At 39.0% G+C, this 26,104-nt stretch overlaps 1 protein-coding gene across 1 annotated transcript in view; it reads left to right on the top strand.

Moving 5' to 3' along the window:
• Nucleotides 1–26,104, top strand: part of PKP1 (plakophilin 1) — a 443,197-nt gene that overhangs the window by 202,111 nt on the left and 214,982 nt on the right. Inside the window, exon 5 of the mRNA XM_075850634.1 lies at nt 484–691. Within this exon, the coding sequence (XP_075706749.1) occupies nt 484–691 (208 nt within the window). The remainder of the gene's footprint in view (nt 1–483; nt 692–26,104) is intronic.

Genomic DNA, 26,104 nt, shown 5'->3' on the forward strand with positions numbered 1-26,104 from the left:
CACAAAGGACTGCCTAGATAGCCAATACATCATTATTTTTGATTTTAATAAATTGTCTTAAAAAAAAAATAGAAAGGTATGGCTACTGAAATGATAAGAATAGTTTTTTTTTTAGTTAAATTTGTTTTTAGTGCAGTGAGTTTATCTATTTTTTATTTTGTGTATTCATTGCACTCAAATGTGAGACGTGGTTATTATCAAGTTTTAAAGATAAGTAATGATAAGGGCACATGCAATAATAAGTTCTACTTTAACCCTTTTGAGGCTGGGCTCACACATCACAGTCAAAATGTGTTTTAATGTTTGTTTGTTTCTGCAAACTGCAGTAAAACCTCGCCATGTTGCCGCAAATTATGGCAAAATGTTTCAGTTTTATCGCTGTTCCCGTCAAAATACACATTTTTGACCGCGATTTGTGAACGCAGCTTATATAATTATATGACACATCACAAATAATTTTTGTATCTGATTTTCTGTTCTCAGGTTTACCAGTACAATGGCATCCAGAAGCTGATAAGTCTTTTGAAGAGTTCCAATCAAAATGTGCAGCTTTCAGCAGCTGGGGCTCTAAGGAATCTTGTTTTCAAAAACAACCCCAATAAACACGAGACAAGCCATCAAGGAGGCGTCCATGAGGCAGTCAGTCTTTTGAAGAAGACCCCAAATCAGGAGATTCAAAAACAAATAACAGGTAAGAAGTTTGATGTAAAATGTTTACATTCTAGCTTGAACTTTACTGTGAAGTAATCCAATGAATAAAAGACAGCACCCCAAGAAGTCCAATTACATGTGGATCCATGTTATGGCTCTATTAAGAGGCTTTTTATAGGCAATGCAAAACCGTGTCTAACTGAAATTTTACTGCAACCACAAATCATTCCATTACATAATTGATCAATAAATACAAAAGAGTGCCACAATAAAGGTATAGCCATAGAGTATGTGTGTATATAGGTGCGTATACACCGATCGGCCACACCATTAAGATCACTGGCAGGTTTAAGTGAATAACAGCGATTATCTCAGTACAATGGAATCTGTAATTTCTTGAAGCTGATGTGTGTGGGCAGGAAAAATGGGCAACCGTAAAGGTTTGGGCCACTGTGACAAATCCAAATTATTAAACGACTGGGTCAGAGAATCTCCAAAACGACAGGTCTTGTGGGGTGTTCACAGTATGTAGTGTTTAGTACCTACCAAAAGTGGTCCAAGGAAGAACAACAGGTTAACCAGTGACAGGCTCATGTATACCCATAGCTTACTGATGCACATGGGAGCGAAGGCTAGCTTGTCTGGTCTGATTCCACAGTACAGCTACTGTAGCACAAATTGCTGAAAAAAAATATTGCTGGGTATGATTGAAAGGTGTCAGAACCCACAGTGCATGTTAAATGTAGTTTTTTCGGACTTACTAAATAATCAATATTGACCGTGTTTCCTTCAATATTCTTGATTGGTATTTAATAGGAGGAATACAAAACTTATACAAAAAATTGTTAGTTTATTTAGATATATTAATAAAAATAATACTATAGCGGAGATACATACATAGACAGATACATATTGTAATATAGCTTAGATTGTAATACAGAATAAATATATCATCTTACATAGTCATTGTATAGGACACTTGTCTTCTCCATCTTGCTTAGCCTGTGTGTGTGTGTGTGTGTGTGTGTGTGTGTGTGTGTGTGTGTGTGTCTTAATCATCAGTGTATGTCCTGGGGCGTCTCCGTGGATGACCCCCCTCTGGATGTCCACCCCTAGATGACCACCTGCATGTCCATCTCTGTCTGTCATAAATACCCCAGAGTATAGGCGTGTCTTAATGTTTAGGTGACATATGTGCCTAGATTTGGAATACTTACAACTGTCATTACCCATGTATTCCCAGTACTGAAATAGCTGATATCGTTTTGCTTAACAGTCATAGTCAGCATAATGTATCTTTAGTTCTATCGAATAACATTTATATTATAACACAATATAAATTATGTAACAGTGCATCGCATCTTGCTGCGTTTGAGGTTACATACCCACAGACCGGTCAGAGTGCCCATGGGTCCACCACTGAAAACACACCTACAATTGCACATTTATTTGACCTCATGTGCACGGCTGGGTAATGTGCTTCACTTACGTGGGGAAGAAATAGCACAAGGATACATTATGGGGAGAAGGCAAGTCAGCGGAAGCAGTGTGATGCTCTTGGCAATGTTCTGCTGGGAAACCTTGGGTTCTGGCATTTGCAGTGACCTCTTCCAGCAAGATAATGCACCCTACCACCCAGCAAACATTGTTCAGGCATCATTTGCGGCACATGACAAACAGCTCAAGGTGTTGACTTGGCCACCAAATTCCCCAAATCTCATTCCGATTGAGCATATGTGGGATGTGCTGAAAAAACAAGTCTGATTCATGAAGGCCCCACTTCGCAACTTACAGGACGTATAGGATCTGCTGCTAATGTCTCAGTGCCAATTACCAAAGGAGATTTCTGATTTTCATTGGAATCCATGCCTTAATGGGTCAGAGCTGTTTTCGTTGCTCGAAGGGGGACCTACAGGATATTAGGCAGGTGGTTTTAATGTTATGACTCATCACTGAAGTGAAAATAAGTGTAATATTGCATTACAATACAAAAAAAATCTAAAAATACATAAGTGAGTTAATTCGCTCCAGGTGCAGATAATGACAAAGATAATGCATCTCCCCTCTTTTGGAAACTGTTATGGTCATGTACCGAAAATCAGGATTTTCTAAACTGCAATCTATTTGGCACTGGCAAGAATGGAGTGCGGAGTCACTGATCTTCAGGCTACATGTTACAGGAGAATATTGTTCACATCCAGACACTCTGTCTTATGACCACACAAAATATACCTGTAAATGGATATAGTATATACTGATGTTGTTCAGTGGCGTTCACCCATTGAGGGGTCATTATACCCAGAGGCCATTTGGTCATATAGTCTTATCTACTGCCTAATTAGCATTTCAATGGACCTCAGTACAGAAAGTATCCATTGTAAACTGGGTGTAGAGACAGCTGGGCATACTGGGAATAGATTACCTATACTGTACAGATGCACATTGGAAGGTATATGGGTGGTCTTAAGGTGGAGTCAATGGAGTGGGCAGAGTCAACTCCGAGATAGGAAAATATAGGCCATGTGAAGCTCTGGGTCTCCCTCTCTTTCCTTGCCACAACTGGACAATCAGCACTTATGATGTAACTTAGCCTGTTCCTGATATGTGTGCTTTCTGTGTATGTATATAAGTATAATATCATTACAGCAGACTTTATATGTGTACACAGAGATATTCTAGGAATCTTATGTGGACTATAGAGGAGTAGATTTTATATATATATATATATATATATATATATATATATATATATACACACATACATGAGTCTCTATAGGTGCATGTACTGATGGTCTGGCGGCATTGTATGTGGCTTTGGTTATAAGCGTAGTACCAGGAGACCGTCTAGTGTTTGGACCTGGATTTATCTTATATTATGAAGTGCCCAAGGAAGGTAGGAATAGGAGGCGGCTGTATGTGGTTTTGTTCTCTATGTAATGTATTGTATCCTGATGTAATGTATATTGCTTTGTCACTTCTATTTTTATAAGTAAAGTATTTTTATATATTTAAACTTTTCTTGACATTTGTCGTATAGATACGTCATGGAAAGCTAGTTCTTCCTGCATTTTGCCATATTAATACGACCAATGGTGGAAACCGGCTTAGAAGCTGAGTGTTGGCCCTGGTGTTGGCTGTATGTTACAGATGGCACCCTGGGGTAATGGCAGGGACCAAAGTTTGCTCTGATCCCCACCATTAACCCCTTAAATGCAGCGGTCAAAAAGCAATTAAGGTGTTTGCAGCTCATTGGCACCCCAGCTCCGATTCCTGCCATTAACCCCTTAGATGCAGCAATCGCCTAAAGGTTGGAAGCAGATCAGCAGCTCTACCATGCAATTGCAGGCCTGCTGACTTCTGCTTTTGCAACAGGAGGCCTAACAATGGCCTCCTGCTCTGCCATTACGGAAGCCGATTAGGCCCCGCCCGGAGGTGAGGCTTAATCGGTTTGCTGTCAGTGAATCACTGACAGATCTAATACATTGCACTACATAGTGGGACTAAAAAGGGTAAAAAAAAAAAGTTCTAAAATAAGATTTCAAGTAATAAAATAAAACACAATCGCCCCTTTTCCCTCATCAGGTCCTTTATTATTGAAAAAAATAAATAAACCTGTCTAGTCAAAATGTTCACTATACCCCTAGATAATTTTCTCAAGGGGCGTAGTTTCCAAAATGGGGTCACGTGTGGGGAGTTTCCACTGTTTTGTCCCTTTAGGGGCTTTGCAAATGCAACACGGCCTCCACAAACCATTCCTGCTAAATTTGAGCTCCAACAGCCAAAGCGCACTCTTTCCCTTCTAAACCCTGCTGTGTGTCCAGACAGCCGTTTATGACTGCATGTGGGGTATTGTTTTACTCTAAAAATAATTGCTTTACAAATGTTGCCGTGCTTTTTCTCCTTTAGTCCTTGTGGAAAATAGAAAAATTTATTTGAAAAAAAGTAGATTTTAATGTTCACGGCCTACTTCCAATAATTTCTGCAATCAACTTGCGAGGTCAAAATGCTCACTATACCACTAGATAATTTCATTGAGGGTTGTAGTTTCCCAAATGGGGTCACTTTTGGGGGATTTCCACAGTTTTGTCACCGCAAGAGCTTTTCAAACCTGATATGGTGCCTAAAATATATTCTAATAAAAAAGGGGCCCAAAATACACTAGGTGCTCCTTTGCTTCTGAGGCCTGAGCATGAGCACACTAGAGCCACATGTGGGATATTTACTAAAACTGCAGAAACTGGGCAAAAAATGTTGAGCTGCGTTTCTCTGGTAAGACTTTCTGTTTTACAAACAAAATGAATTTATGCAAAAAAAATGACATTTGTAAATTCCTCCTCTAATTTGCTTTAATTCCTGTGAAACATCTAAAGGGTTAAGAAACTTTCAAAATCCTGTTTTGAATACATTGAGGGGTGAAGTATTTAAAATGGGGTGACTTATTGGGTGCTTCTAATATATACGGCCCTCAAAGCCACTTCACAACTGCACTGGTCCCTGTAAAAATAGCCTTTTGAAATGTTCTTGAAAATCTGCGAAATTGCGTAACGTCCTAGAAAAATAAAAGAAAACAATCTCAGAATCGCTTGGATAGGTAAACTAGGTGAGCAGGAAAAGGAGTCTCCGCAGGCGCTGCTGCACTTCAATGGGACCAAAAGGACACAAATGTTCGGAATAATGATAGATGATATACGGGAGAGTAAATGATAAAATGGAATTTATTGGTAATATGACTACGCGTTTCAATGCCGTACCGGCATCTTCATCAGGTCATGAAGGAACATACACAAATCACTCTTTAAATAGCAATGCCAATGTTGAAAAAAACCCGCCAATGTGAACGAGGTCAGGGTGTTCCAGTGACGTCATAGTTCAAAGGTTGAAAGAACGGATAATCGCAACAATAGTAAAGAATATGACATATAATAGAAACGATTGCAATGCTAGAAAAAGACGGGTATAAAATGTGAAAAAGAAATAAAAACAATATGATGAAGAACATTGGAAGTGCAGCACGGTATGTATCCAAAAGGATGCTGAAACAACATGATAAAAGGCAGCTCGGGGGTAATCGGATGAACACAGATACTAGTGCAAATAAATACAGATATAAATATAAACCACAAATACGATGTGTGGTATAGAGGTATAACCTTTAGGTGCGAAAAAATGACATTTGGAATGAAAGCCATTTTATCGGCACTAATTCTAAACCAGCGATATACATATAAGAGAACTATAAATATAAAGGACAATAGTCATAGGACAAGCTAGACTTTGGGCATAGTGAAAGGCCGAAAACATAGAGTATGCAATTAAATATATAAAACTATGTACATGGTATAATAAAAATAAAGAATAAAAGAAAGAGATACATCGGCACTAGAAAAAATCGAACAGGATGTCACATAATAAGAATTTTTAGATAGAAATTACATTATAAAAAGTGTAAAAGTCCACATATTAACATACCTGTCAGGACATGCCAGAGAAATAATAGGAAATACCTTTATAGTTTCAAACGAACAAAGTCGGTAAATTGTAATTAATGGCGCAACGAAATTGGGAAAGAGCAATATGTCATGAGTAAAATTCAAATGAAAAACATAACTAAAAATATATCTGAGAGAGAGAGCAACAATAATGTATGCGAAAATAACCAGGAACGTAGTAAACAAGCTATGTATAGTATAAGGTTATATATAGGCTATGTAGTAAAAGTAAAGTCGGCAAAAGCCGGTAAATTGCAATTAATGGCACAACAAAATTGAAAAGGAGCAATATGTCATGAGTGAAATTCAAATGAAAAACATAACTAAAAATATATCAGAGAGGGGGAGCACCAATAATGTATACGAAAATAACAAGGAATGTAGTAAACAAGCTATGTATAGTATAAGGTTAAATAACAATACAGTAATATAATATAATGATAAATTGATAATAAATGGGGTTTCGAAAAGAAAACAAACGGTAAAATAATTAATTATTCATTATTTAATTAATAATTGAGTTATTTTCTAATCAAGAGTGGACTCTGATACATCATTAAGGCCATCTGGTTGGATGGTCTTCATTTTAAAAATCCAGTAATTTTCACGCTGTTTAAGCTTACTGAATCGATTGGTAGTATTGAGTGGAATTTGCTCTATAGGCGTGATAAGTATACTACTGAACTGGCTATTGTGTGTGGTAGAAAAGTGTCGAGAGACGCTATGTTTAAAAAAACCGGTGTTGATATTAAATCTGTGATTATTGATCCTTGTCCGTAAGCATTGCGTGGTGCGGCCAATATATTGGAGATGACATGCACATTCCAACATATAAACAACAAACGAGCTTCCACAATTAAGAAAGCTATTAATATTGAAGGATTCTTTGGTTACTGCAGATGTGTAAGTGGAGACTTTATGAGTTATGTTGGTACAGCACATACACCGCTGACGGACACATTTGTAAGAACCAATAGTCCTAGGGAGCAAAGTGGAGCAGGGTACCATGGAATTTTTTAATCTGCTGGGTGCTAAAATATTTTTAAGGGATTTGGATCGTCTATAGGTGATGGTAGGTCTATCAGGTAATTCTGTTTTTAAAAAGGGATCATTTTTCAAGATATACCAGTGCTTATCCAGAACCTCTCAGATTTTTTTGCTTCCACTATTGAATGATGTAATAAAATTATTGCTGAAATTTTGTTTATTTTTAATTGCTTTTTCGTGCTTGATGCATGAATCTTGTGAAAGTAGAGCAGCTTTATGACGTGCCCCTTTAATGAGACTCAAAGGAAAATTCTTTTCCCTGAATCTTTTTTCTAATAAATTGCATTCCTCTATAAAGTCCGAGTCAGTTGTGCAATTTTTTCTCACCCTTCTAAATTGTCCAAAGGGAAAAATTTTTATCCATGGGGGATAATGGGCACTGTTGAAATTTAAATAACTATTAACTTCCACCGATTTAAAGTGTGTCTTTGTTGTAAATTTGTTAATACTGGTATCAAAAGCAATAGTCAGGTCCAAAAAGTCAATAGACATAGCAGAAAAAGTGTGTGTGAAAGACAATCCTAAACTGTTCATATTAAGGGACTCAATAAAAGATATAGCCTCAGTCTCATTGCCCAACCAGATGAAGAGAAGGTCGTCAATATAACGCTTATAGAACAAAATTTTGCTTTTAAAGGGGTGATCTTGATAAATATAATGGTCTTCAAAATGTCCCATATACAAATTGGCATAAGATGGTGCGAACCTCGAGCCCATGGCGCATCCTTTAATTTGGTTGTAAAATTTATTATCAAAACTGAACGAATTATGATTTAGAATGAAGTCAACACATTTAATTAAAAATTCGGTTTGATTCTCAGGCATACAGGTTTTGGTGGATAGTGTCGACCTAATGACGTCAAGACCTTTGGAGTGGGGAATATTACTGTAAAGGGCCGTTACATCAGCAGTAAGAAAATTGATAGGGTACATAGAGTTGGTGACATTTATTGAGTGAAGTTCTCTTATTACTTGGGTGGAGTCCCTAAGATATGATGGTAGGTTAACTACTAAAGGTTGAAGGTGAATGTCTATGAAGTGTGAGAGATTGCTGGTCAAGGACCCAATGCCTGATATGATTGGGCGTCCGGGGGGATTTGTGATGGATTTATGCACCTTGGGGAGATGGTATAGAAATGGCATATTTGGGAAGGTCATATTAAGAAAACCTCTTTCCTTTTTTGTGATGACCCCTTCATGAAAAGCTGTGTCTATAAGGTGAGTGTATTTGGGTATATGAATGGGTAAAGGGTTTGCTACTAGTTTAACATAAAAACTGCTGTCATCCAAAATTCTATAAGATTCACCCAAGTATTTGTCCTTATCCATAATTACGATTCCTCTGCCCTTGTCAGCAGAACGGATCACAATGGTATTATTTTTGGCTAGTGATTTGAGGGAATTTCTCTCCTGGTAGGTGAGATTGTCAGGTGTATTAATGGGTTTGTCAAGGGATCTAAATTCATTTCCTACGAGAGCAGAAAAGGTTTCTAAAAAGGAGCCTTGGTGATGCAGAGGATAGAAGCTTGATTTAGGCTTTAAATCAGTGGCAATAATTACTGGAGGAATAATTGTAGTGGGGGGTTCAGAAATTGGAATCAGTACTAGAAAGGTTGGGACCATTTTGGCCATAGAAAAATGCCTTGTTAGGGTAAGCTTTCGGACAAAACGATTGAGGTCCATGAAGAGATCAAAAGTGTTGGGTGTAGAAACAGGGCAAAAGGAGAGACCCTTACTAAGGAGGCTAATCTCATGTATATTGAATTCATATGAGGATAAGTTGAACAGTTTAACCTTTAGTGATTGGTCCGATGTTTCTTTAAGTTGGTTGGTGGGATTCTTTTTGTTAGCGTTTCGTTTACGACCTCCTCTTCTTCCTCTGAATCTAATTTTCTTTTTGTTGATATTTTTTGAACCAAGGGAAAAAAATGTGTGATTGTTTGGATCTTCGGACTTATGAGGTATGTTATGAGGTGGTCGTTGCTGTTGATAGTCGGCGTAACCGGTGGCATTGTTAGTTGGGAAGGAAGTCCTAAAAAAGAGGTGGTAGTGTCCAAAAATGATACAGGTGCTAAAAGTGGAGGTTCAGATGTGACACATAATGCATCGTTGGAAAATGATGCAGAAGTGACATTATCTGTACGGGTAGGTAGAGACAATTCAAAGAGGTTAGCTGAGGTATTATGGATGGATAATTGTAGTAGGGAAGGGGATATGTCATGGTCAGAAAATGAAATAGAATCATTGGGGGATGGGGATATTGAAATAGGGATGGAAGGATTTTCCAAAGTTGATTGGAATTGTAGAAGACGGACTTCTAATTCCGAAGATTTAAAAGCATTAATCGGCACTTTAGTAAGGTAGTTGGTAGGTGGTGCAAAGATGGTATTAATAGAGACATTGGTAGGCTTGGGTAAAGTGGTAATGGTGGTGGAGACTGGTGCTGAAACCATAGTGTGCCTTACTGCTGGTGATTCAATATGGTGAGCAGAATCCATATTAAGTTTTGGAAAGTTTTTATTCCTAAGACTATTTTTGAAAAATCTGTTACGGGGTGAATATCTCCGTGGTTCACCCCCAAACAGACCATTGGTATGGGAGTATTTGTACGGAAAAACTTCTGATGGGGGACGTGAACCCTCAAGAAGAGGGTTTTCAGTATTATATTTACGTTTATCAACAGTTTCATCAATTGAAATGGCTGTGCTTTCATAATCACGGCGGTCTCTTTTAAATTTATTCGTTTTCTTGAGAATGAGATCTTTTTCATAAATATTTAAACGTTTATTGATAGACGTTTCTATTTGTAAGAAATCGGGGTGATCAGAGAATTTAAGTAGATTTCCCTTGATCATATTTATCTCGGATTTTAGTGTATCACTGATATCCGTCCTCTTTTTGAGAAGGACATCAAGGATACCTGAGTGGCAGTTGTCTAGCACACTGTTCCAATCAGTACTAAAGTTGGCATCAGCGGGATACGGATTACTCAGCTCGATTCTCAAACCCCTAGGTGTGATTTTTTCTGAGATGTAAGTTTGTAAAAAAAGGCAGTCTATGTTCTGTTTCGCTTCATCTTTAAGGCAATTTTCCAATGTTAAAAACAAATCAGTCATCATTTTGGTAAGTTCGGGAGTAAAGCCATTACTCACTGTGTATGCTGGATCCATGTTACCCATGATCCCTAAAGATTGCAGAATCCATTGCTCCCGGAAATGTCTCCTGTCGTTGATGAAATCAGTCATGTTGATGGAGGATATATTGTGAAACAGCACAGGCGTCCAGAGGTCCAGATAAAAAACGAATGTCAAACGGATGATGGTCTCAGAATGAATGAATGTATCAGATGAAACTTGCTTCAAACGAATGTGGTGGCAGCCAGTGCAAAGGAGAACCTGCAAGGACGTGGTTCATACAAGGAAACCAATGCCGCGGCCAGGTCAAACTTTAACTCCAGGACGTCAGCTCAAAGAGGAGATGTATCCTGGACTAGAAAGATGAGAAGAAGCAAAAGGCACGGCGCCACATAGTGCAGGTTACCCAGGTATAAAGTGGTAAAAGAGAAGAGTAATACTAACCTGGTAACGGGTGATAGAAAGCAATGGAGAGATAAAGGTGCTGCTGCTGCCAGGACTCGAGACCGGTAATTCAGATGATAGACCGCAATAGATGTGCTAGGTGAGCAGGAAAATGAGTCTCCGCGGGCGCTGCTGCACTTCAATGGGACCAAAAGGACACAAAGGTTCGGAATAATGATAGATGATATACGGGAGAGTAAATGATAAAATTGAATTTATTGGTAATATGACTACGCGTTTCAATGCCGTACCGGCATCTTCATCAGGTCATGAAGGAACATACACAAATCACTGTTTAAATAGCAATGCCAATGTTGACGTCATAGTTCAAAGGTTGAAAGAACGGATAATCGCAACAATAGTAAAGAATATGACATATAATAGAAACGATTGCAATGCTAGAAAAAGACGGGTATAAAATGTGAAAAAGAAATAAAAACAATATGATGAAGAACATTGGAAGTGCAGCACGGTATGTATCCAAAAGGATACTGAAACAACATGATAAAAGGCAGCCCGGGGGTAATCGGATGATCACAGATACTAGTGCAAATAAATACAGATATAAATATAAACCACAAATACGATGTGTGGTATAGAGGTATAACCTTTAGGTGCGAAAAAATGACATTTGGAATGAAAGCCATTTTATCGGCACTAATTCTAAACCAGCGATATACATATAAGAGAACTATAAATATAAAGGACAATAGTCATAGGACAAGCTAGACTTTGGGCATAGTGAAAGGCCGAAAACATAGAGTATGCAATTAAATATATAAAACTATGTACATGGTATAATAAAAATAAAGAATAAAAGAAAGAGATACATCGGCACTAGAAAAAAATCGAACAGGATGTCACGTAATAAGAATTTTTAGATAGAAATGACATTATAAAAAGTGTAAAAGTCCACATATTAACATACCTGTACGCCTGTGCTGTTTCACAATATATCCTCCATCAACATGACTGATTTCATCAACGACAGGAGACATTTCCGGGAGCAATGGATTCTGCAATCTTTAGGGATCATGGATAACATGGATCCAGCAGACACAGTGAGTAATGGCTTTACTCCCGAACTTACCAAAATGATGACTGATTTGTTTTTAACATTGGAAAATTGCCTTAACCCCTTAAGGACGCAGCCTAGTTTGGGCCTTAAGGCTCAGAGCCCATTTTTCAAATCTGACATATTTCACTTTATGTGGTAATAACGTCGGAATGCTTAAACCTATCCAAGCGATTTTGAGATTGTTTTCTCGTGACACTTTGGGCTTCATGTTCGTGGTAAAATTTGGTCGATATATTCAGTCTTTATTTGTGAAAAATTGCAAAATTTAGAGAAAATTTACAAAAAATAGCATTTTTCAGAATTTAAATGCATCTGCTTGAAAAACAGACGGTTATACCACCCAAAATAGTTACTAGTTCACATTTCCCATATGTCTACTTTAGATTGGCATCGTTTTTTGAACATTATTTTATTTTTCTTGGACGTTACAAGGCTTAGAACATAAACAGCAATTTCTCATATTCTTAAGAAAATTTCAAAAGCCTTTTTTTGAAGGTACCAGTTCAGTTCTGAAGTGGATTTGAGGGGCCTATGTGTCAGAAACCCCCATAAAACACCCCATTTTAAAAACTAGACCCCTCAAAGTATTCAAAACAGCATATAGAAAGTTTTTTAACCCTTCAGGCATTTCACAGGAATTAAAGCAAAGTGGAAATGAAATTTGCAAATTTCATTTTTTTCTGCTGAATTTCAATTTTATAAAAAAAAATTCTGTAACAGAGAAGGTTTTACCAGAGAAACACTACTAAATATGTATTGTCCAGATTCTGCAGTTTTTAGAAATGTCCCACATGTGGCCCTACTGCGCTCGTGGACTAAAACACAAGCCCCAGAAGCAAAGAAGCACCTAGTGCATTTTGAGGCCTCTTTTTTATTAGAATATATTTTAGGCAGCATGCCAGGTTTGAAGAGGTGTTGAGGTATCAAAACAATGGAAACCCACCAGAAGTGACCCCATTTTGGAAATTACACCCCTCAAGAAATTCATTTATGGTTTTTGTTATCATTTTCACCGCACAGTTTTTTCACAGCACCTATTTGAATTGGGCTGTGAAATGAAAAAAATGATATTTTTTCCAATAAGATGTCATTTTTGATCAAAATTTCTTATTTTCACAAGGAACAACATACCCCATTTTGTTGCCCAATTTGTCCTTAGTGCGGCAATACCCCATTTGTGGTGATAAACTGCCGTTTGGGCCCATGGGAGGGCTCAGAAGGAAAGGAGCGCTATGTGTTCGTTGGAGTCCAGATTTTGCTGGATTGGTTTTCGGGTGCCATGTCGCATTTGCAGAGCCCCAGAGGTATCAAAGCAATGGAAACTTACCAGAAGTGACCCCATTTTGGAAACTACACCCCTCAAGGAATTCATTTATGGTTTTTGTTATCATTTTGACCGCACAGTTTTTTCACAGCACCTATTTGAATTGGGCTGTGAAATGAAAAAAATGATATTTTTTCCAATAAGATGTCATTTTTGATCAAAATTTCTTATTTTCACAAGGAACAACATACCCCATTTTGTTGCCCAATTTGTCCTTAGTGCGGCAATACCCCATTTGTGGTGATAAACTGCCCTTTGGGCCCATGGGAGGGCTCAGAAGGAAAGGACCACCATTTGGCCTACTGGAGCTTTTCTGGTGCTAAGTCATGTATGCAGAAGCCCCTGAGGTACCAGTACAGTTGAAACCCCCGAGAAGTGACCCCATTTTAAAAACTACACCCCTTAAGACATTCATCTAGAGGTGTAGTGAGTATTTTGACCCCACAGGTACTGTGTAAAAGATAATGCGCAGCAGATGGTGCAGAGTGAGATTTGCAATTTTATATATATATATATGGCATGTCAGTGTCCGATATAGGGTGCCCAGCATGCGCCACCGGAGATCTACACCCCTTAAATTGTAATGTGGGTTCTCCTGGGTACGGCAATACCCTACATGTGGCTGTTATCAGCTGCCTGGGCACACGGCAGGGCTTAGAAGGGAAGGACCACCATTTGGCCTACTGGAGCTTTTCTGGTGCTAAGTCATGTATGCAGAAGCCCCTGAGGTACCAGTACAGTTGAAACCCCCGAGAAGTGACCCCATTTTAAAAACTACACCCCTTAAGACATTCATCTAGAGGTGTAGTGAGCATTTTGACCCCACAGGTACTGTGTAAAAGATAATGCGCAGCAGATGGTGCAGTGTGAGATTTGCAATTTTATATATATATATGCCATTTCAGTGTCCAATATATTGTGCCCAGCATGCGCCACCGGAGATCTACACCCCTTAAATTGTAATGTGGGTTCTCCTGGGTACGGCAATACCCTACATGTGGCTGTTATCAGCTGCCTGGGCATACGGCAGGGCTCAGAAGGGAAAGATGAGGGGGGTAAGCTGTGCGGAGTGCATCAGGGTAAGTAGAATTGGGGTAAATTAAAAATAAAGGGATGGATGATACATTTTAAAACAATCTTTTATACAGAGCCCTGGTTTTTCGGGACACGTGTCACATTGGTATATTGTGACTTTCCTTATCCCCCTCTTATAGCAGACTCTGCACCTCTTTTGACTCTTTCCCTTTCCACCGGTTTGGGGAACTTCTCCTGGAAAGTGTTGCCCTGGTACGATGCGTGTGGCCTCGCTTCCAGAAGTACTGGGTGTCCCCCCTTCCTGGTCCCTAAAGATTAGATCTTGAAATTCCAGGAAAGTTCCCCTCTGTCCTGCACATCGACGTAGCACATACGCATTGTACAAAGCCATCTGTATGATGTGCCCGGCCAGCTTCTTATACCACACCGCATGGCGCTGTAGGGCTTCAGGACTTGATTTGACAAGTCCATCCCTCCCAGGTACCTATTGTAGTCCAGGATGCAGTCTGGTTTGGGGGTGGCCTTTCCTTCATATATCCTAAATCTGTAGGTATACCCGGATGCACTCTCGCAGCTTATACATCTTCACGCCATACCTTGCCCTCTTACCCGGCAGGTACTGGCGGAATTGAACCCTCCCTTTAAAATGTACCAGGGACTCATCAATAGAAATACACTTCTCGGGGGTGTATGCTTGGGAAAACCGGGCACTGAAACGGTCTAATAGGGGTCTCCGTTTATACAAACGGTCAAAACTGGGGTCATCTCGGGGTGGGCACGGCTCATTATCAGTATAATGTAAGAAGCGAAGTATTGCCTCATTTATTTATTTTTTTAGGTTCCAGTTCAGTTCTGAAGTTGCTTTGAGGGGCCCATATATTAGAAACCCCTATTAAACACCCCATTTTAGAAACTAGACCCCTCAAAGTATTCACAACAGCATTTAGAAAGTTTATGAACCCTTTAGGTGTTTCACAGAAATTTAGAGCAAAGTAGAGGTGAAATGTACTTTTTTTTTTTTGTCAGAAAATCCTCTTTATACCATTTTTTTTATAACACAAAAGGATTTATCAGAAAAACGCAACTTAATACGTATTGCCCAGATTCTGCAGTTTTGAGAAATATCCCACATGTGGCCCTAGTGCGGTAATGGACTGAAGCGCCGGCCTCCGAAGCAAAGGAGCACCTAGTGGATTTTGAGCCCTCTTTTTTATTAGGCACCATGTCCGGTTTGAAGAGGTCTTGTGGTGCCAAAACATTGGAAACCCCCCAAAAGTGACCCCAATTTGGAAACTAGACCCCTTGAGGAATTCATTGTAGTTTTCTTGGGGTGCATGCGGCTTTTTGATCAGTTTTTATTCTATTTTTAGGTGGCGTGGTGACTAATAAACAGCAATTCTACTATTGTTTTTTTATTCTATTTTTTTTACAGCGTTCACCGTGCGCTATAAATGACATATTCACTTTATTCTGCGGGGCGATACGATTACGGCGATACCAGATGTTTATAGTTTTTTTTTATGCCTTATGGCGTTTGCACAATAAAATACGTTTTGTAAACAATCATTCACTTTTTGTGTTACCTTATTCTAAGAGCCATAACGTTTTTATTTTTCAATCAATAAAGCCGTGCGAGGACTTATTTTTTGCGTATCGAACTGTAGTTTCGATCAGTACCATTTTTCGGTACATGCGACTTTTTGATCTCTTTTTATTCCATTTTTTGGGAGGTGAAGTGACCAAACAATTGTTATTGTGGTGCGGTTTATTATTTATTTTTTTTACGGCGTTCACCGTACGGGATAAATAACAAAATAATTTTGTAGTTCAGGCCGTTACGGACGCGGCGATACCAATTATGTATAGTTTATTTGTTTGTTTATATATTTTTATTAATAATAAATGACTGATAATGGAAAAGGGGGGATTTTTACTTTTAATACTTTTAAAACTTTTATTTTCTTATTTTTACACAACTTTTTTTAACTTTTTTTTAACTTTATTACTTTGTCCCACTAGGGGACTTGAGGGCAGGAGGCCCTGATCGCTATTCTAATACACTGCACTACATGCGTAGTGCAGTGTATTAGAACTGTCAGCTACTCACTGACAGCAAGCATAGTGGGTCCTGACGTTGTCAGGACCCACTAGGCTTCCGTCTATGGCATAGCCGGACGCCATTGTTTGGTGTCCGGTTGCCATAGTCACCATCGCCGGCCGCTATCGTGTAGCAGGCCGGCGATGGCGGATTAACCCCTAAGAAGCCGCGATCGCTATTGAACACGGCTTCTGAGGGGTTAATCGGCGGGGGAGCTCCGGGATCGGTCCCGGCACATTGAGCAGTGATAGTCTGCTGTCGGAAACAGCAGCTATCACAGCTCATGAACGCGCCCCGCGCGAACGGCGCCGTGTTTACTCCATGACATACTATTATGTCATGGAGCGCGAACGATGCACTTACCATGACATAATAGTATGTCCTGGAGCGTTAAGGGGTTAAAGATGAAGCGAAACAGAACATAGACTGCCTTTTTTTACAAACTTACATCTCAGAAAAAATCACCCCTAGGGGTTTGAGAATCGAGCTGAGTAATCCGTATCCCGCTGATGCCAACTTTAGTACTGATTGGAACAGTGTGCTAGACAACTGCCACTCAGGTATCCTTGATGTCCTTCTCAAAAAGAGGACGGATATCAGTGATACACTAAAATCCGAGATCAATATGATCAAGGGAAATCTACTTAAATTCTCTGATCACCCCGATTTCTTACAAATAGAAACGTCTATCAATAAATGTTTAAATATTTATGAAAAATATCTCATTCTCAAGAAAACGAATAAATTTAAAAGAGACCGCCGTGATTATGAAAGCACAGCCATTTCAATTGATGAAACTGTTGATAAACGTAAATATAATACTGAAAACCCTCTTCTTGAGGGTTCACGTCCCCCATCAGAAGTTTTTCCATACAAATACTCCCATACCAATGGTCTGTTTGGGGGTGAACCACGGAGATATTCACCCCGTAACAGATTTTTCAAAAATAGTTTTAGGAATAAAAACTTTCCAAAACTTAATATGGATTCTGCTCACCATATTGAATCACCAGCAGTAAGGCACACTATGGTTTCAGCACCAGTCTCCACCACCATTACCACTTTACCCAAGCCTACCAATGTCTCTATTAATACCATCTTTGCACCACCTACCAACTACCTTACTAAAGTGCCGATTAATGCTTTTAAATCTTTGGAATTAGAAGTCCGTCTTCTACAATTCCAATCAACTTTGGAAAATCCTTCCATCCCTATTTCAATATCCCCATCCCCCAATGATTCTATTTCATTTTCTGACCATGACATATCCCCTTCCCTACTACAATTATCCATCCATAATACCTCAGCTAACCTCTTTGAATTGTCTCTACCTACCCGTACAGATAATGTCACTTCTGCATCATTTTCCAACGATGCATTATGTGTCACATCTGAACCTCCACTTTTAGCACCTGTATCATTTTTGGACACTACCACCTCTTTTTTAGGACTTCCTTCCCAACTAACAATGCCACCGGTTACGCCGACTATCAACAGCAACGACCACCTCATAACATACCTCATAAGTCCGAAGATCCAAACAATCACACATTTTTTTCCCTTGGTTCAAAAAATATCAACAAAAAGAAAATTAGATTCAGAGGAAGAAGAGGAGGTCGTAAACGAAACGCTAACAAAAAGAACCCCACCAACCAACTTAAAGAAACATCGGACCAATCACTAAAGGTTAAACTGTTCAACTTATCCTCATATGAATTCAATATACATGAGATTAGCCTCCTTAGTAAGGGTCTCTCCTTTTGCCCTGTTTCTACACCCAACACTTTTGATCTCTTCATGGACCTCAATCGTTTTGTCCGAAAGCTTACCCTAACAAGGCATTTTTCTATGGCCAAAATGGTCCCAACCTTTCCAGTACTGATTCCAATTTCTGAACCCCCCACTACAATTATTCCTCCAGTAATTATTGCCACTGATTTAAAGCCTAAATCAAGCTTCTATCCTCTGCATCACCAAGGCTCCTTTTTAGAAACCTTTTCTGCTCTCGTAGGAAATGAATTTAGATCCCTTGACAAACCCATTAATACACCTGACAATCTCACCTACCAGGAGAGAAATTCCCTCAAATCACTAGCCAAAAATAATACCATTGTGATCCGTTCTGCTGACAAGGGCAGAGGAATCGTAATTATGGATAAGGACAAATACTTGGGTGAATCTTATAGAATTTTGGATGACAGCAGTTTTTATGTTAAACTAGTAGCAAACCCTTTACCCATTCATATACCCAAATACACTCACCTTATAGACACAGCTTTTCATGAAGGGGTCATCACAAAAAAGGAAAGAGGTTTTCTTAATATGACCTTCCCAAATATGCCATTTCTATACCATCTCCCCAAGGTGCATAAATCCATCACAAATCCCCCCGGACGCCCAATCATATCAGGCATTGGGTCCTTGACCAGCAATCTCTCACACTTCATAGACATTCACCTTCAACCTTTAGTAGTTAACCTACCATCATATCTTAGGGACTCCACCCAAGTAATAAGAGAACTTCACTCAATAAATGTCACCAACTCTATGTACCCTATCAATTTTCTTACTGCTGATGTAACGGCCCTTTACAGTAATATTCCCCACTCCAAAGGTCTTGACGTCATTAGGTCGACACTATCCACCAAAACCTGTATGCCTGAGAATCAAACCGAATTTTTAATTAAATGTGTTGACTTCATTCTAAATCATAATTCGTTCAGTTTTGATAATAAATTTTACAACCAAATTAAAGGATGCGCCATGGGCTCGAGGTTCGCACCATCTTATGCCAATTTGTATATGGGACATTTTGAAGACCATTATATTTATCAAGATCACCCCTTTAAAAGCAAAATTTTGTTCTATAAGCGTTATATTGACGACCTTCTCTTCATCTGGTTGGGCAATGAGACTGAGGCTATATCTTTTATTGAGTCCCTTAATATGAACAGTTTAGGATTGTCTTTCACACACACTTTTTCTGCTATGTCTATTGACTTTTTGGACCTGACTATTGCTTTTGATACCAGTATTAACAAATTTACAACAAAGACACACTTTAAATCGGTGGAAGTTAATAGTTATTTAAATTTCAACAGTGCCCATTATCCCCCATGGATAAAAAATGTTCCCTTTGGACAATTTAGAAGGGTGAGAAAAAATTGCACAACTGACTCGGACTTTATAGAGGAATGCAATTTATTAGAAAAAAGATTCAGGGAAAAGAATTTTCTTTTGAGTCTCATTAAAGGGGCACTTCATAAAGCTGCTCTACTTTCACAAGATTCATGCATCAAGCAAGAAAAAGCAATTAAAAATAAACAAAATTTCAGCAATAATTTTATTACATCATTCAATAGTGGAAGCAAAAAAATCCGAGAGGTTCTGGATAAGCACTGGTATATCTTGAAAAATGATCCCTTTTTAAAAACAGAATTACCTGATAGACCTACCATCACCTATAGACGATCCAAATCCCTTAAAAATATTTTAGCACCCAGCAGATTAAAAAATTCCATGGTACCCTGCTCCACTTTGCTCCCTAGGACTATTGGTTCTTACAAATGTGGCCGTCAGCGGTGTATGTGCTGTACCAACATAACTCATAAAGTCTCCACTTACACATCTGCAGTAACCAAAGAATCCTTCAATATTAATAGCTTTCTTAATTGTGGAAGCTCGTTTGTTGTTTATATGTTGGAATGTCCATGTCATCTCCAATATATTGGCTGCACCACGCAATGCTTACGGACAAGGATCAATAATCACAGATTTAATATCAACACCGGTTTTTTGAAACATAGTGTCTCTCGACACTTTTCTACCACACACAATAGCCAGTTCAGTAGTATACTTATCACGCCTATAGAGCAAATTCCACTCAATACTACCAATCGATTCAGTAAGCTTAAACAGCGTGAAAATTACTGGATTTTTAAAATGAAGACCCTCCAACCAGATGGCCTTAATGATGTATCAGAGTCCACTCTTGATTAGAAAATAACTCAATTATTAATTAAATAATTAATAATTAATTATTTTACCATTTGTTTTCTTTTCGAAACCCCATTTATTATCAATTTATCATTATATTATATTACTGTATTGTTATTTAACCTTATACTATACATAGCTTGTTTACTACATTCCTTGTTATTTTCGTATACATTATTGGTGCTCCCCCTCTCTGATATATTTTTAGTTATGTTTTTCATTTGAATTTCACTCATGACATTTTGCTCCTTTTCAATTTTGTTGTGCCATTAATTGCAATTTACCGGCTTTTGCCGACTTTACTTTTACTACATAGCCTATATATAACCTTATACTATACATAGCTTGTTTACTACGTTCCTGGTTATTTTCGCATACATTATTGTTGCTCTCCCTCTCAGATATATTTTTAGTTATGTTTTTCATTTGAATTTTACTCATGACATATTGCTCTTTCCCAATTTTGTTGCGCCATTAATTACAATTTACCAACTTTGCCGACTTTGTTCGTTTGAAACTATAAGGGTATTTCCTATTATTTCTCTGGCATGTCCTGACAGGTATGTTAATATGTGGACTTTTACACTTTTTATAATGTAATTTCTATCTAAAAATTCTTATTATGTGACATCCTGTTCGATTTTTTTTCTAGTGCCGATGTATCTCTTTCTTTTATTCTTTATTTTTATTATACCATGTACATAGTTTTATATATTTAATTGCATACTCTATGTTTTCGGCCTTTCACTATGCCCAAAGTCTAGCTTGTCCTATGACTATTGTCCTTTATATTTATAGTTCTCTTATATGTATATCGCTGGTTTAGAATTAGTGCCGATAAAATGGCTTTCATTCCAAATGTCATTTTTTCGCACCTAAAGGTTATACCTCTATACCACACATCGTATTTGTGGTTTATATTTATATCTGTATTTATTTGCACTAGTATCTGTGATCATCCGATTACCCCCGGGCTGCCTTTTATCATGTTGTTTCAGCATCCTTTTGGATACATACCGTGCTGCACTTCCAATGTTCTTCATCATATTGTTTTTATTTATTTTTCACATTTTATACCCGTCTTTTTCTAGCACTGCAATCGTTTCTATTATATGTCATATTCTTTACTATTGTTGCGATTATCCGTTCTTTCAACCTTTGAACTATGACGTCACTGGAACACCCTGACCTCGTTCACATTGGCGGGTTTTTTTCAACATTGGCATTGCTATTTAAACATTGATTTGTGTATGTTCCTTTATGACCTGATGAAGATGCCGGTACGGCATTGAAACGCGTAGTCATATTACCAATAAATTCCATTTTATCATTTACTCTCCCGTATACCATCTATCATTATTCCGAACCGTTGTGTACTTTTGGTCCCATTGAAGTGCAGCAGCGCCCGCGGAGACTCCTTTTCCTGCTCACCTAGCACATCTATTGCGGTCTTTCATCGCCATTGCTTTCTATCACCCGTTACCAGGTTAGTATTACTCTTCTCTTTTACCACTTTATACCTGGGTAACCTGCACTATGTGGTGCCGTGCCTTTTGCTTCTTCTCAACTTGGATAGGTAAAAGCATTCTGAAGTTATTAGCACATAAAGTTAAACATGTCTGATTTGAAAAATTAGGCTCTGTCAAGAAGGTCAAAAGTGGCCAAAGAAAGAGCGGGTTAAGTATTTGTGAGGGTTGTATGTTACTCCTGTGGTGTGTGAACATTGTAACAATACAAAGTAAGCGGACTGTATAGGAAACAGAGGTAACAAACTAAGAATAGAGTAAAGGGAGTAAATACAGATAGTAATAAGTCTCCTTTTTCACTTCACCCTGTGGGGAGACATGGACATTTGCTGCAGGAAGATCCCCAGGTCCCGGTCCCCAGAATAACCACTGATTGGCAGCATTTGCACTGATGTAGTAGTAGTAGCGTATTCAGAAACTGTGCCAAGTACCGTCACCAGTAGCGTGACCACGATGCGACATGCCAGAGGGCAAGACCGAATCATAGTCAGAAACGTAGCCAAGGGTCAGAGATAGGAGAAAGACCACAGGTACCAGGCAGACAATCCGAAGGAAAAGGCAGGAGCGTGGTCAGGAACAAAGCCAAGGTCTGAATAAGGATCAAACCGTAGTCAATAGCAACGCACAGGAACAAGAGCCAGGAAAGAAATGTATCTCAATCAGCAGTCACACATTGGAGGTCTATTGCCCCATAAGTAGGTCACCAGGCCTGACGTCATTGGCAGGTGACGGATTGCCCTTGCAATTCAACGCTGCTGGCTTTAAAGTGAAGGAGTACTGGATCTGGATCTAGTGAGACTGCAGCCATTATTGGAAGCAGTAGAGGAAGCATCCAGTTGCTTAGAAAAAAGAAGCAGCCGTTTACAGGAGCTCACCAGAATGCGGCATTGGAACAGGACGAGAGGAGTAACAGTAACTTTTAGGGCCTCTCCCTGAAGAAACTTTGTGAGGCTTCAGGGTATCATTTTAAGTGACATTTCTTGTTTAGCATTGGAGCATGAACATCTTTATTAGTATCCCAACTTCTCTCCTCAGGACCACATATTTTCCAATTAATAAATAAAAGGAGTTTCCCATGAACCTTCTTAACCCCTTCCCGCACCTTGACGTAACGGCACGTCTAAGTGTGCAGTAACTTCGCGCACCTCGACGTGCAGTTACGTCAGTGCTTTGACAGTTAACACGCCGCGTGGTGCTACACCGCAGCGGCAGTTAACTGTGCTGGGTGTCTGCCCTGCATTCTCTGTTGCTGATTTTTGCAGTTAACCCCTTCGATGCGGCGTTCGATTGCGATCGCCAAATTTAAGGTGTTTAGCGCAGATCAGCAGCCCCCATGGGAAATTACGGGGGCTGGCGAAGGTATCCATGGCTACCGAACGCCAGACAATGGCTTCCGGGCTGCCATGTACAGAAGCCTATGATCACCAGCCGGAGGCTTCCTGTCGGAGTGACTGTCACGTCACAATGACAGTTGGAATGCGTTACACTACGTAGGAAGTGTAATGTATTCCAGCAGCGATCAGAGCTGCAAGTCTAAGTGTCCCCTAGTGGGACAAGTAAAGAAAGTAAAAAAAAGAATAAAAATATTTTAAAAACAAGTGTAAAAATAAAAGTTATAAGTGACATAAACAAGAACTGCTTTTTTTCCTATAAGGGTATGTGCACACACACTAATTACGTCCGTAATTGACGGACGTATTTCGGCCGCAAGTCCCGGACCGAACTCAGTGCAGGGAGCCGGGCTCCTAGCATCATAGTTATGTACGATGCTAGGAGTCCCTGCCTCGCTGCAGGACAACTGTCCCGTACTGAAAACATGATTACAGTACGGGACAGTTGTCCTGCAGAGAGGCAGGGACTCCTAGCATCGTACATAACTATGATGCTAGGAGCCCGGCTCTCTGCACTGAGTTCGGTCCGGGACTTCCGGCCGAAATACGTCCGTCAATTACGGACGTAATTAGTGTGTGTGCACATACCCTAATAAGACTTTTATTATAGGAAAAAAATGAACACGTAAAAAAAGGTACACCATAAAAAGTGATCAAAAAGTCGCATGCATGCCAAAACAGTACCAATACAAACTACAACCAGTCCCGCAAAAAACAAGCCCTTATACAGCTTTTTTGACTGAAAAATAAGAAAGTTATGGTGACACAAAAAATAATTTATTTTATAAATAAGTTATTTTATTGCGCAAACAATGAAAAATGTAAAAAAAACTATATACATATGGTATCGCCATAATCGTATCGACCCGCAGAATAAAATATATTGGTCATTTATAGCCAAGGGTGAACGCTGTAAAAAACATTGTCAGAATTTATGGTTTTTGGTCACCTTGCTTGCCGAAAAATGGAATAAAAAGTGATCAAAAAAATCGCATGTACCCCAAAATGGTACCAATGAAAACTACAGATTGTCCCGCAACAAATAAGACCTCACTCGGCCCCGGTGGTGAAAAAATAAAAAAAGTTCCGGCTCCCAGAATATGGCGATGCAAAATGTGCGGCGTTCCAAAAGCGGATAAGATCGAGCGGCATTTAGAAATGCGACACTGGCCACATATCTGCGGATTATTATTTATTTACCCCATTATTATACCCTCTTATTATGCCCCTGATGTACTCTGCCCAGCCTACATATGTCCCCACATTCTAAACTGAAATACCAGCAAAACACCAGAGCTACCACCAAGCAAAATCTTCGCTCCCTAAAGCCAAATGCCGCACCCTCCCTTCTGAGCCCTACAGCGTGCCCAAACAGCAGTTTACGTCCACCAATATGGCATCACCATACCCGGGAGAACCCGCTTTATATTTTATGAGGTATTTGTGGCCCAAACTGGGCACAACATATAGTGCACTAAAATGGCACATCAGTGGAAAATTTTAATTTCCACTCTGTACAATCCGCTGGGCATTAAACCCTTCGCGCATCACGACTTAATAGTATGTCGTGGGGTGATATATGGTGCGTCTCGCGCGCTGAGCCCGCGCCATACGCTGCGGGTGTCAGCTGGGTATTACAACTGATACCCGGGACTAACGGACAGAAACAGCTATCGCGCTGTTACAGGAGCCTGTAAAAATCACAATATACTGCAATACATTAGTATTGCAGTGTATTCTATCAGTGATCTAGTGATTGCTGGTTCAAGTACCCTAGGGGGACTAATAAAATGTGTAAAAACAAAATAAATAGTTATTATTAGTGGAAAAAATTCAATAAATATTTAAAGTCCAAAAAGAAACCCTTTTCACATTTTTTCTCTAAAGTAATATCAAAAAATAAACAAAAATTCACAAAATTGGTATCGCTGCGTCCGTAAAAGTCCAAACTAGTATAATATACCATTATTTAACTCGCAAGGGGAACGCCGTGAAAAATAAAGAATTTTACACGGCAAAATCACGTTTTTTGGTCACCTTGGCTCTACAAAAAAATGTAATAAAAAGTTCTCAAAAAGTTGTATGTACCAAAAAATGGTACTAATAAAAACTAAAGCTCGTCCCGTAAAAAATAAGCCCTCACACCACTCTATTGACGGAAAAATGAAAAAAGTTATGGCTCTCGGAAAGCGGGGAGGAAAAAACGAAAAAGAAAAAGCAAAACATGGATCAGTTTGGAAAGGGTTAATTACTTTCTAATGAAAAACATTTATAACCACATGTTGGGCGGCTTTTTCCTCCTTTTATCCTTTGTGAAATTAAAAAAATGCAACATTTTAGTGGAAATAATGTTGATATTAATTTTCAAGGCCTAATTCTAATAAATTCTGCAAAAGACGTGTGGGGTCTAAATGCTCACTATACCCCTAAATATATTCCTTAAGTGGTGTAGTTTCCCAAATTGGGTTACTTTTGGGGGTCTTCCACTGTTTTGGTCCCTCGGTGGGCTTTGCAAATTCTACATGACACCCAAAAACTATTCCAGCTAAATTTGAGCTCCAAAAGCCAAATTGCGCTCCTTCCCTTCTAAGCCCCGGTGTGGGTCCAAACAGCACTTTATTACCACATATCGCCTATTTCCATAATCGGGAGAAATTGTTTTACAAATGCTGGGGTGCCTTTTCTCCTTTATTCCTTGTAAAAATTAAAAATGTCTACGTTTTTACAGAAAAAAAAGTAGATTTTTACCTTTACAGACTAATTCCAATGAATTCAGCAAAACAACTGTGGGGTCAAAATGCAAACTTTACCCCTAGAAAAATTCCTTGAGGGATGTAGTTTCTAAAATGGGGTCACTTTTTTGGGGTTTCCACTGTTCTCGCCCCTCCAGT

The sequence above is a fragment of the Rhinoderma darwinii genome, chromosome 2, assembly GCF_050947455.1.
Source record: "Rhinoderma darwinii isolate aRhiDar2 chromosome 2, aRhiDar2.hap1, whole genome shotgun sequence".
In the NCBI taxonomy this organism is placed as follows: domain Eukaryota; kingdom Metazoa; phylum Chordata; class Amphibia; order Anura; family Rhinodermatidae; genus Rhinoderma; species Rhinoderma darwinii.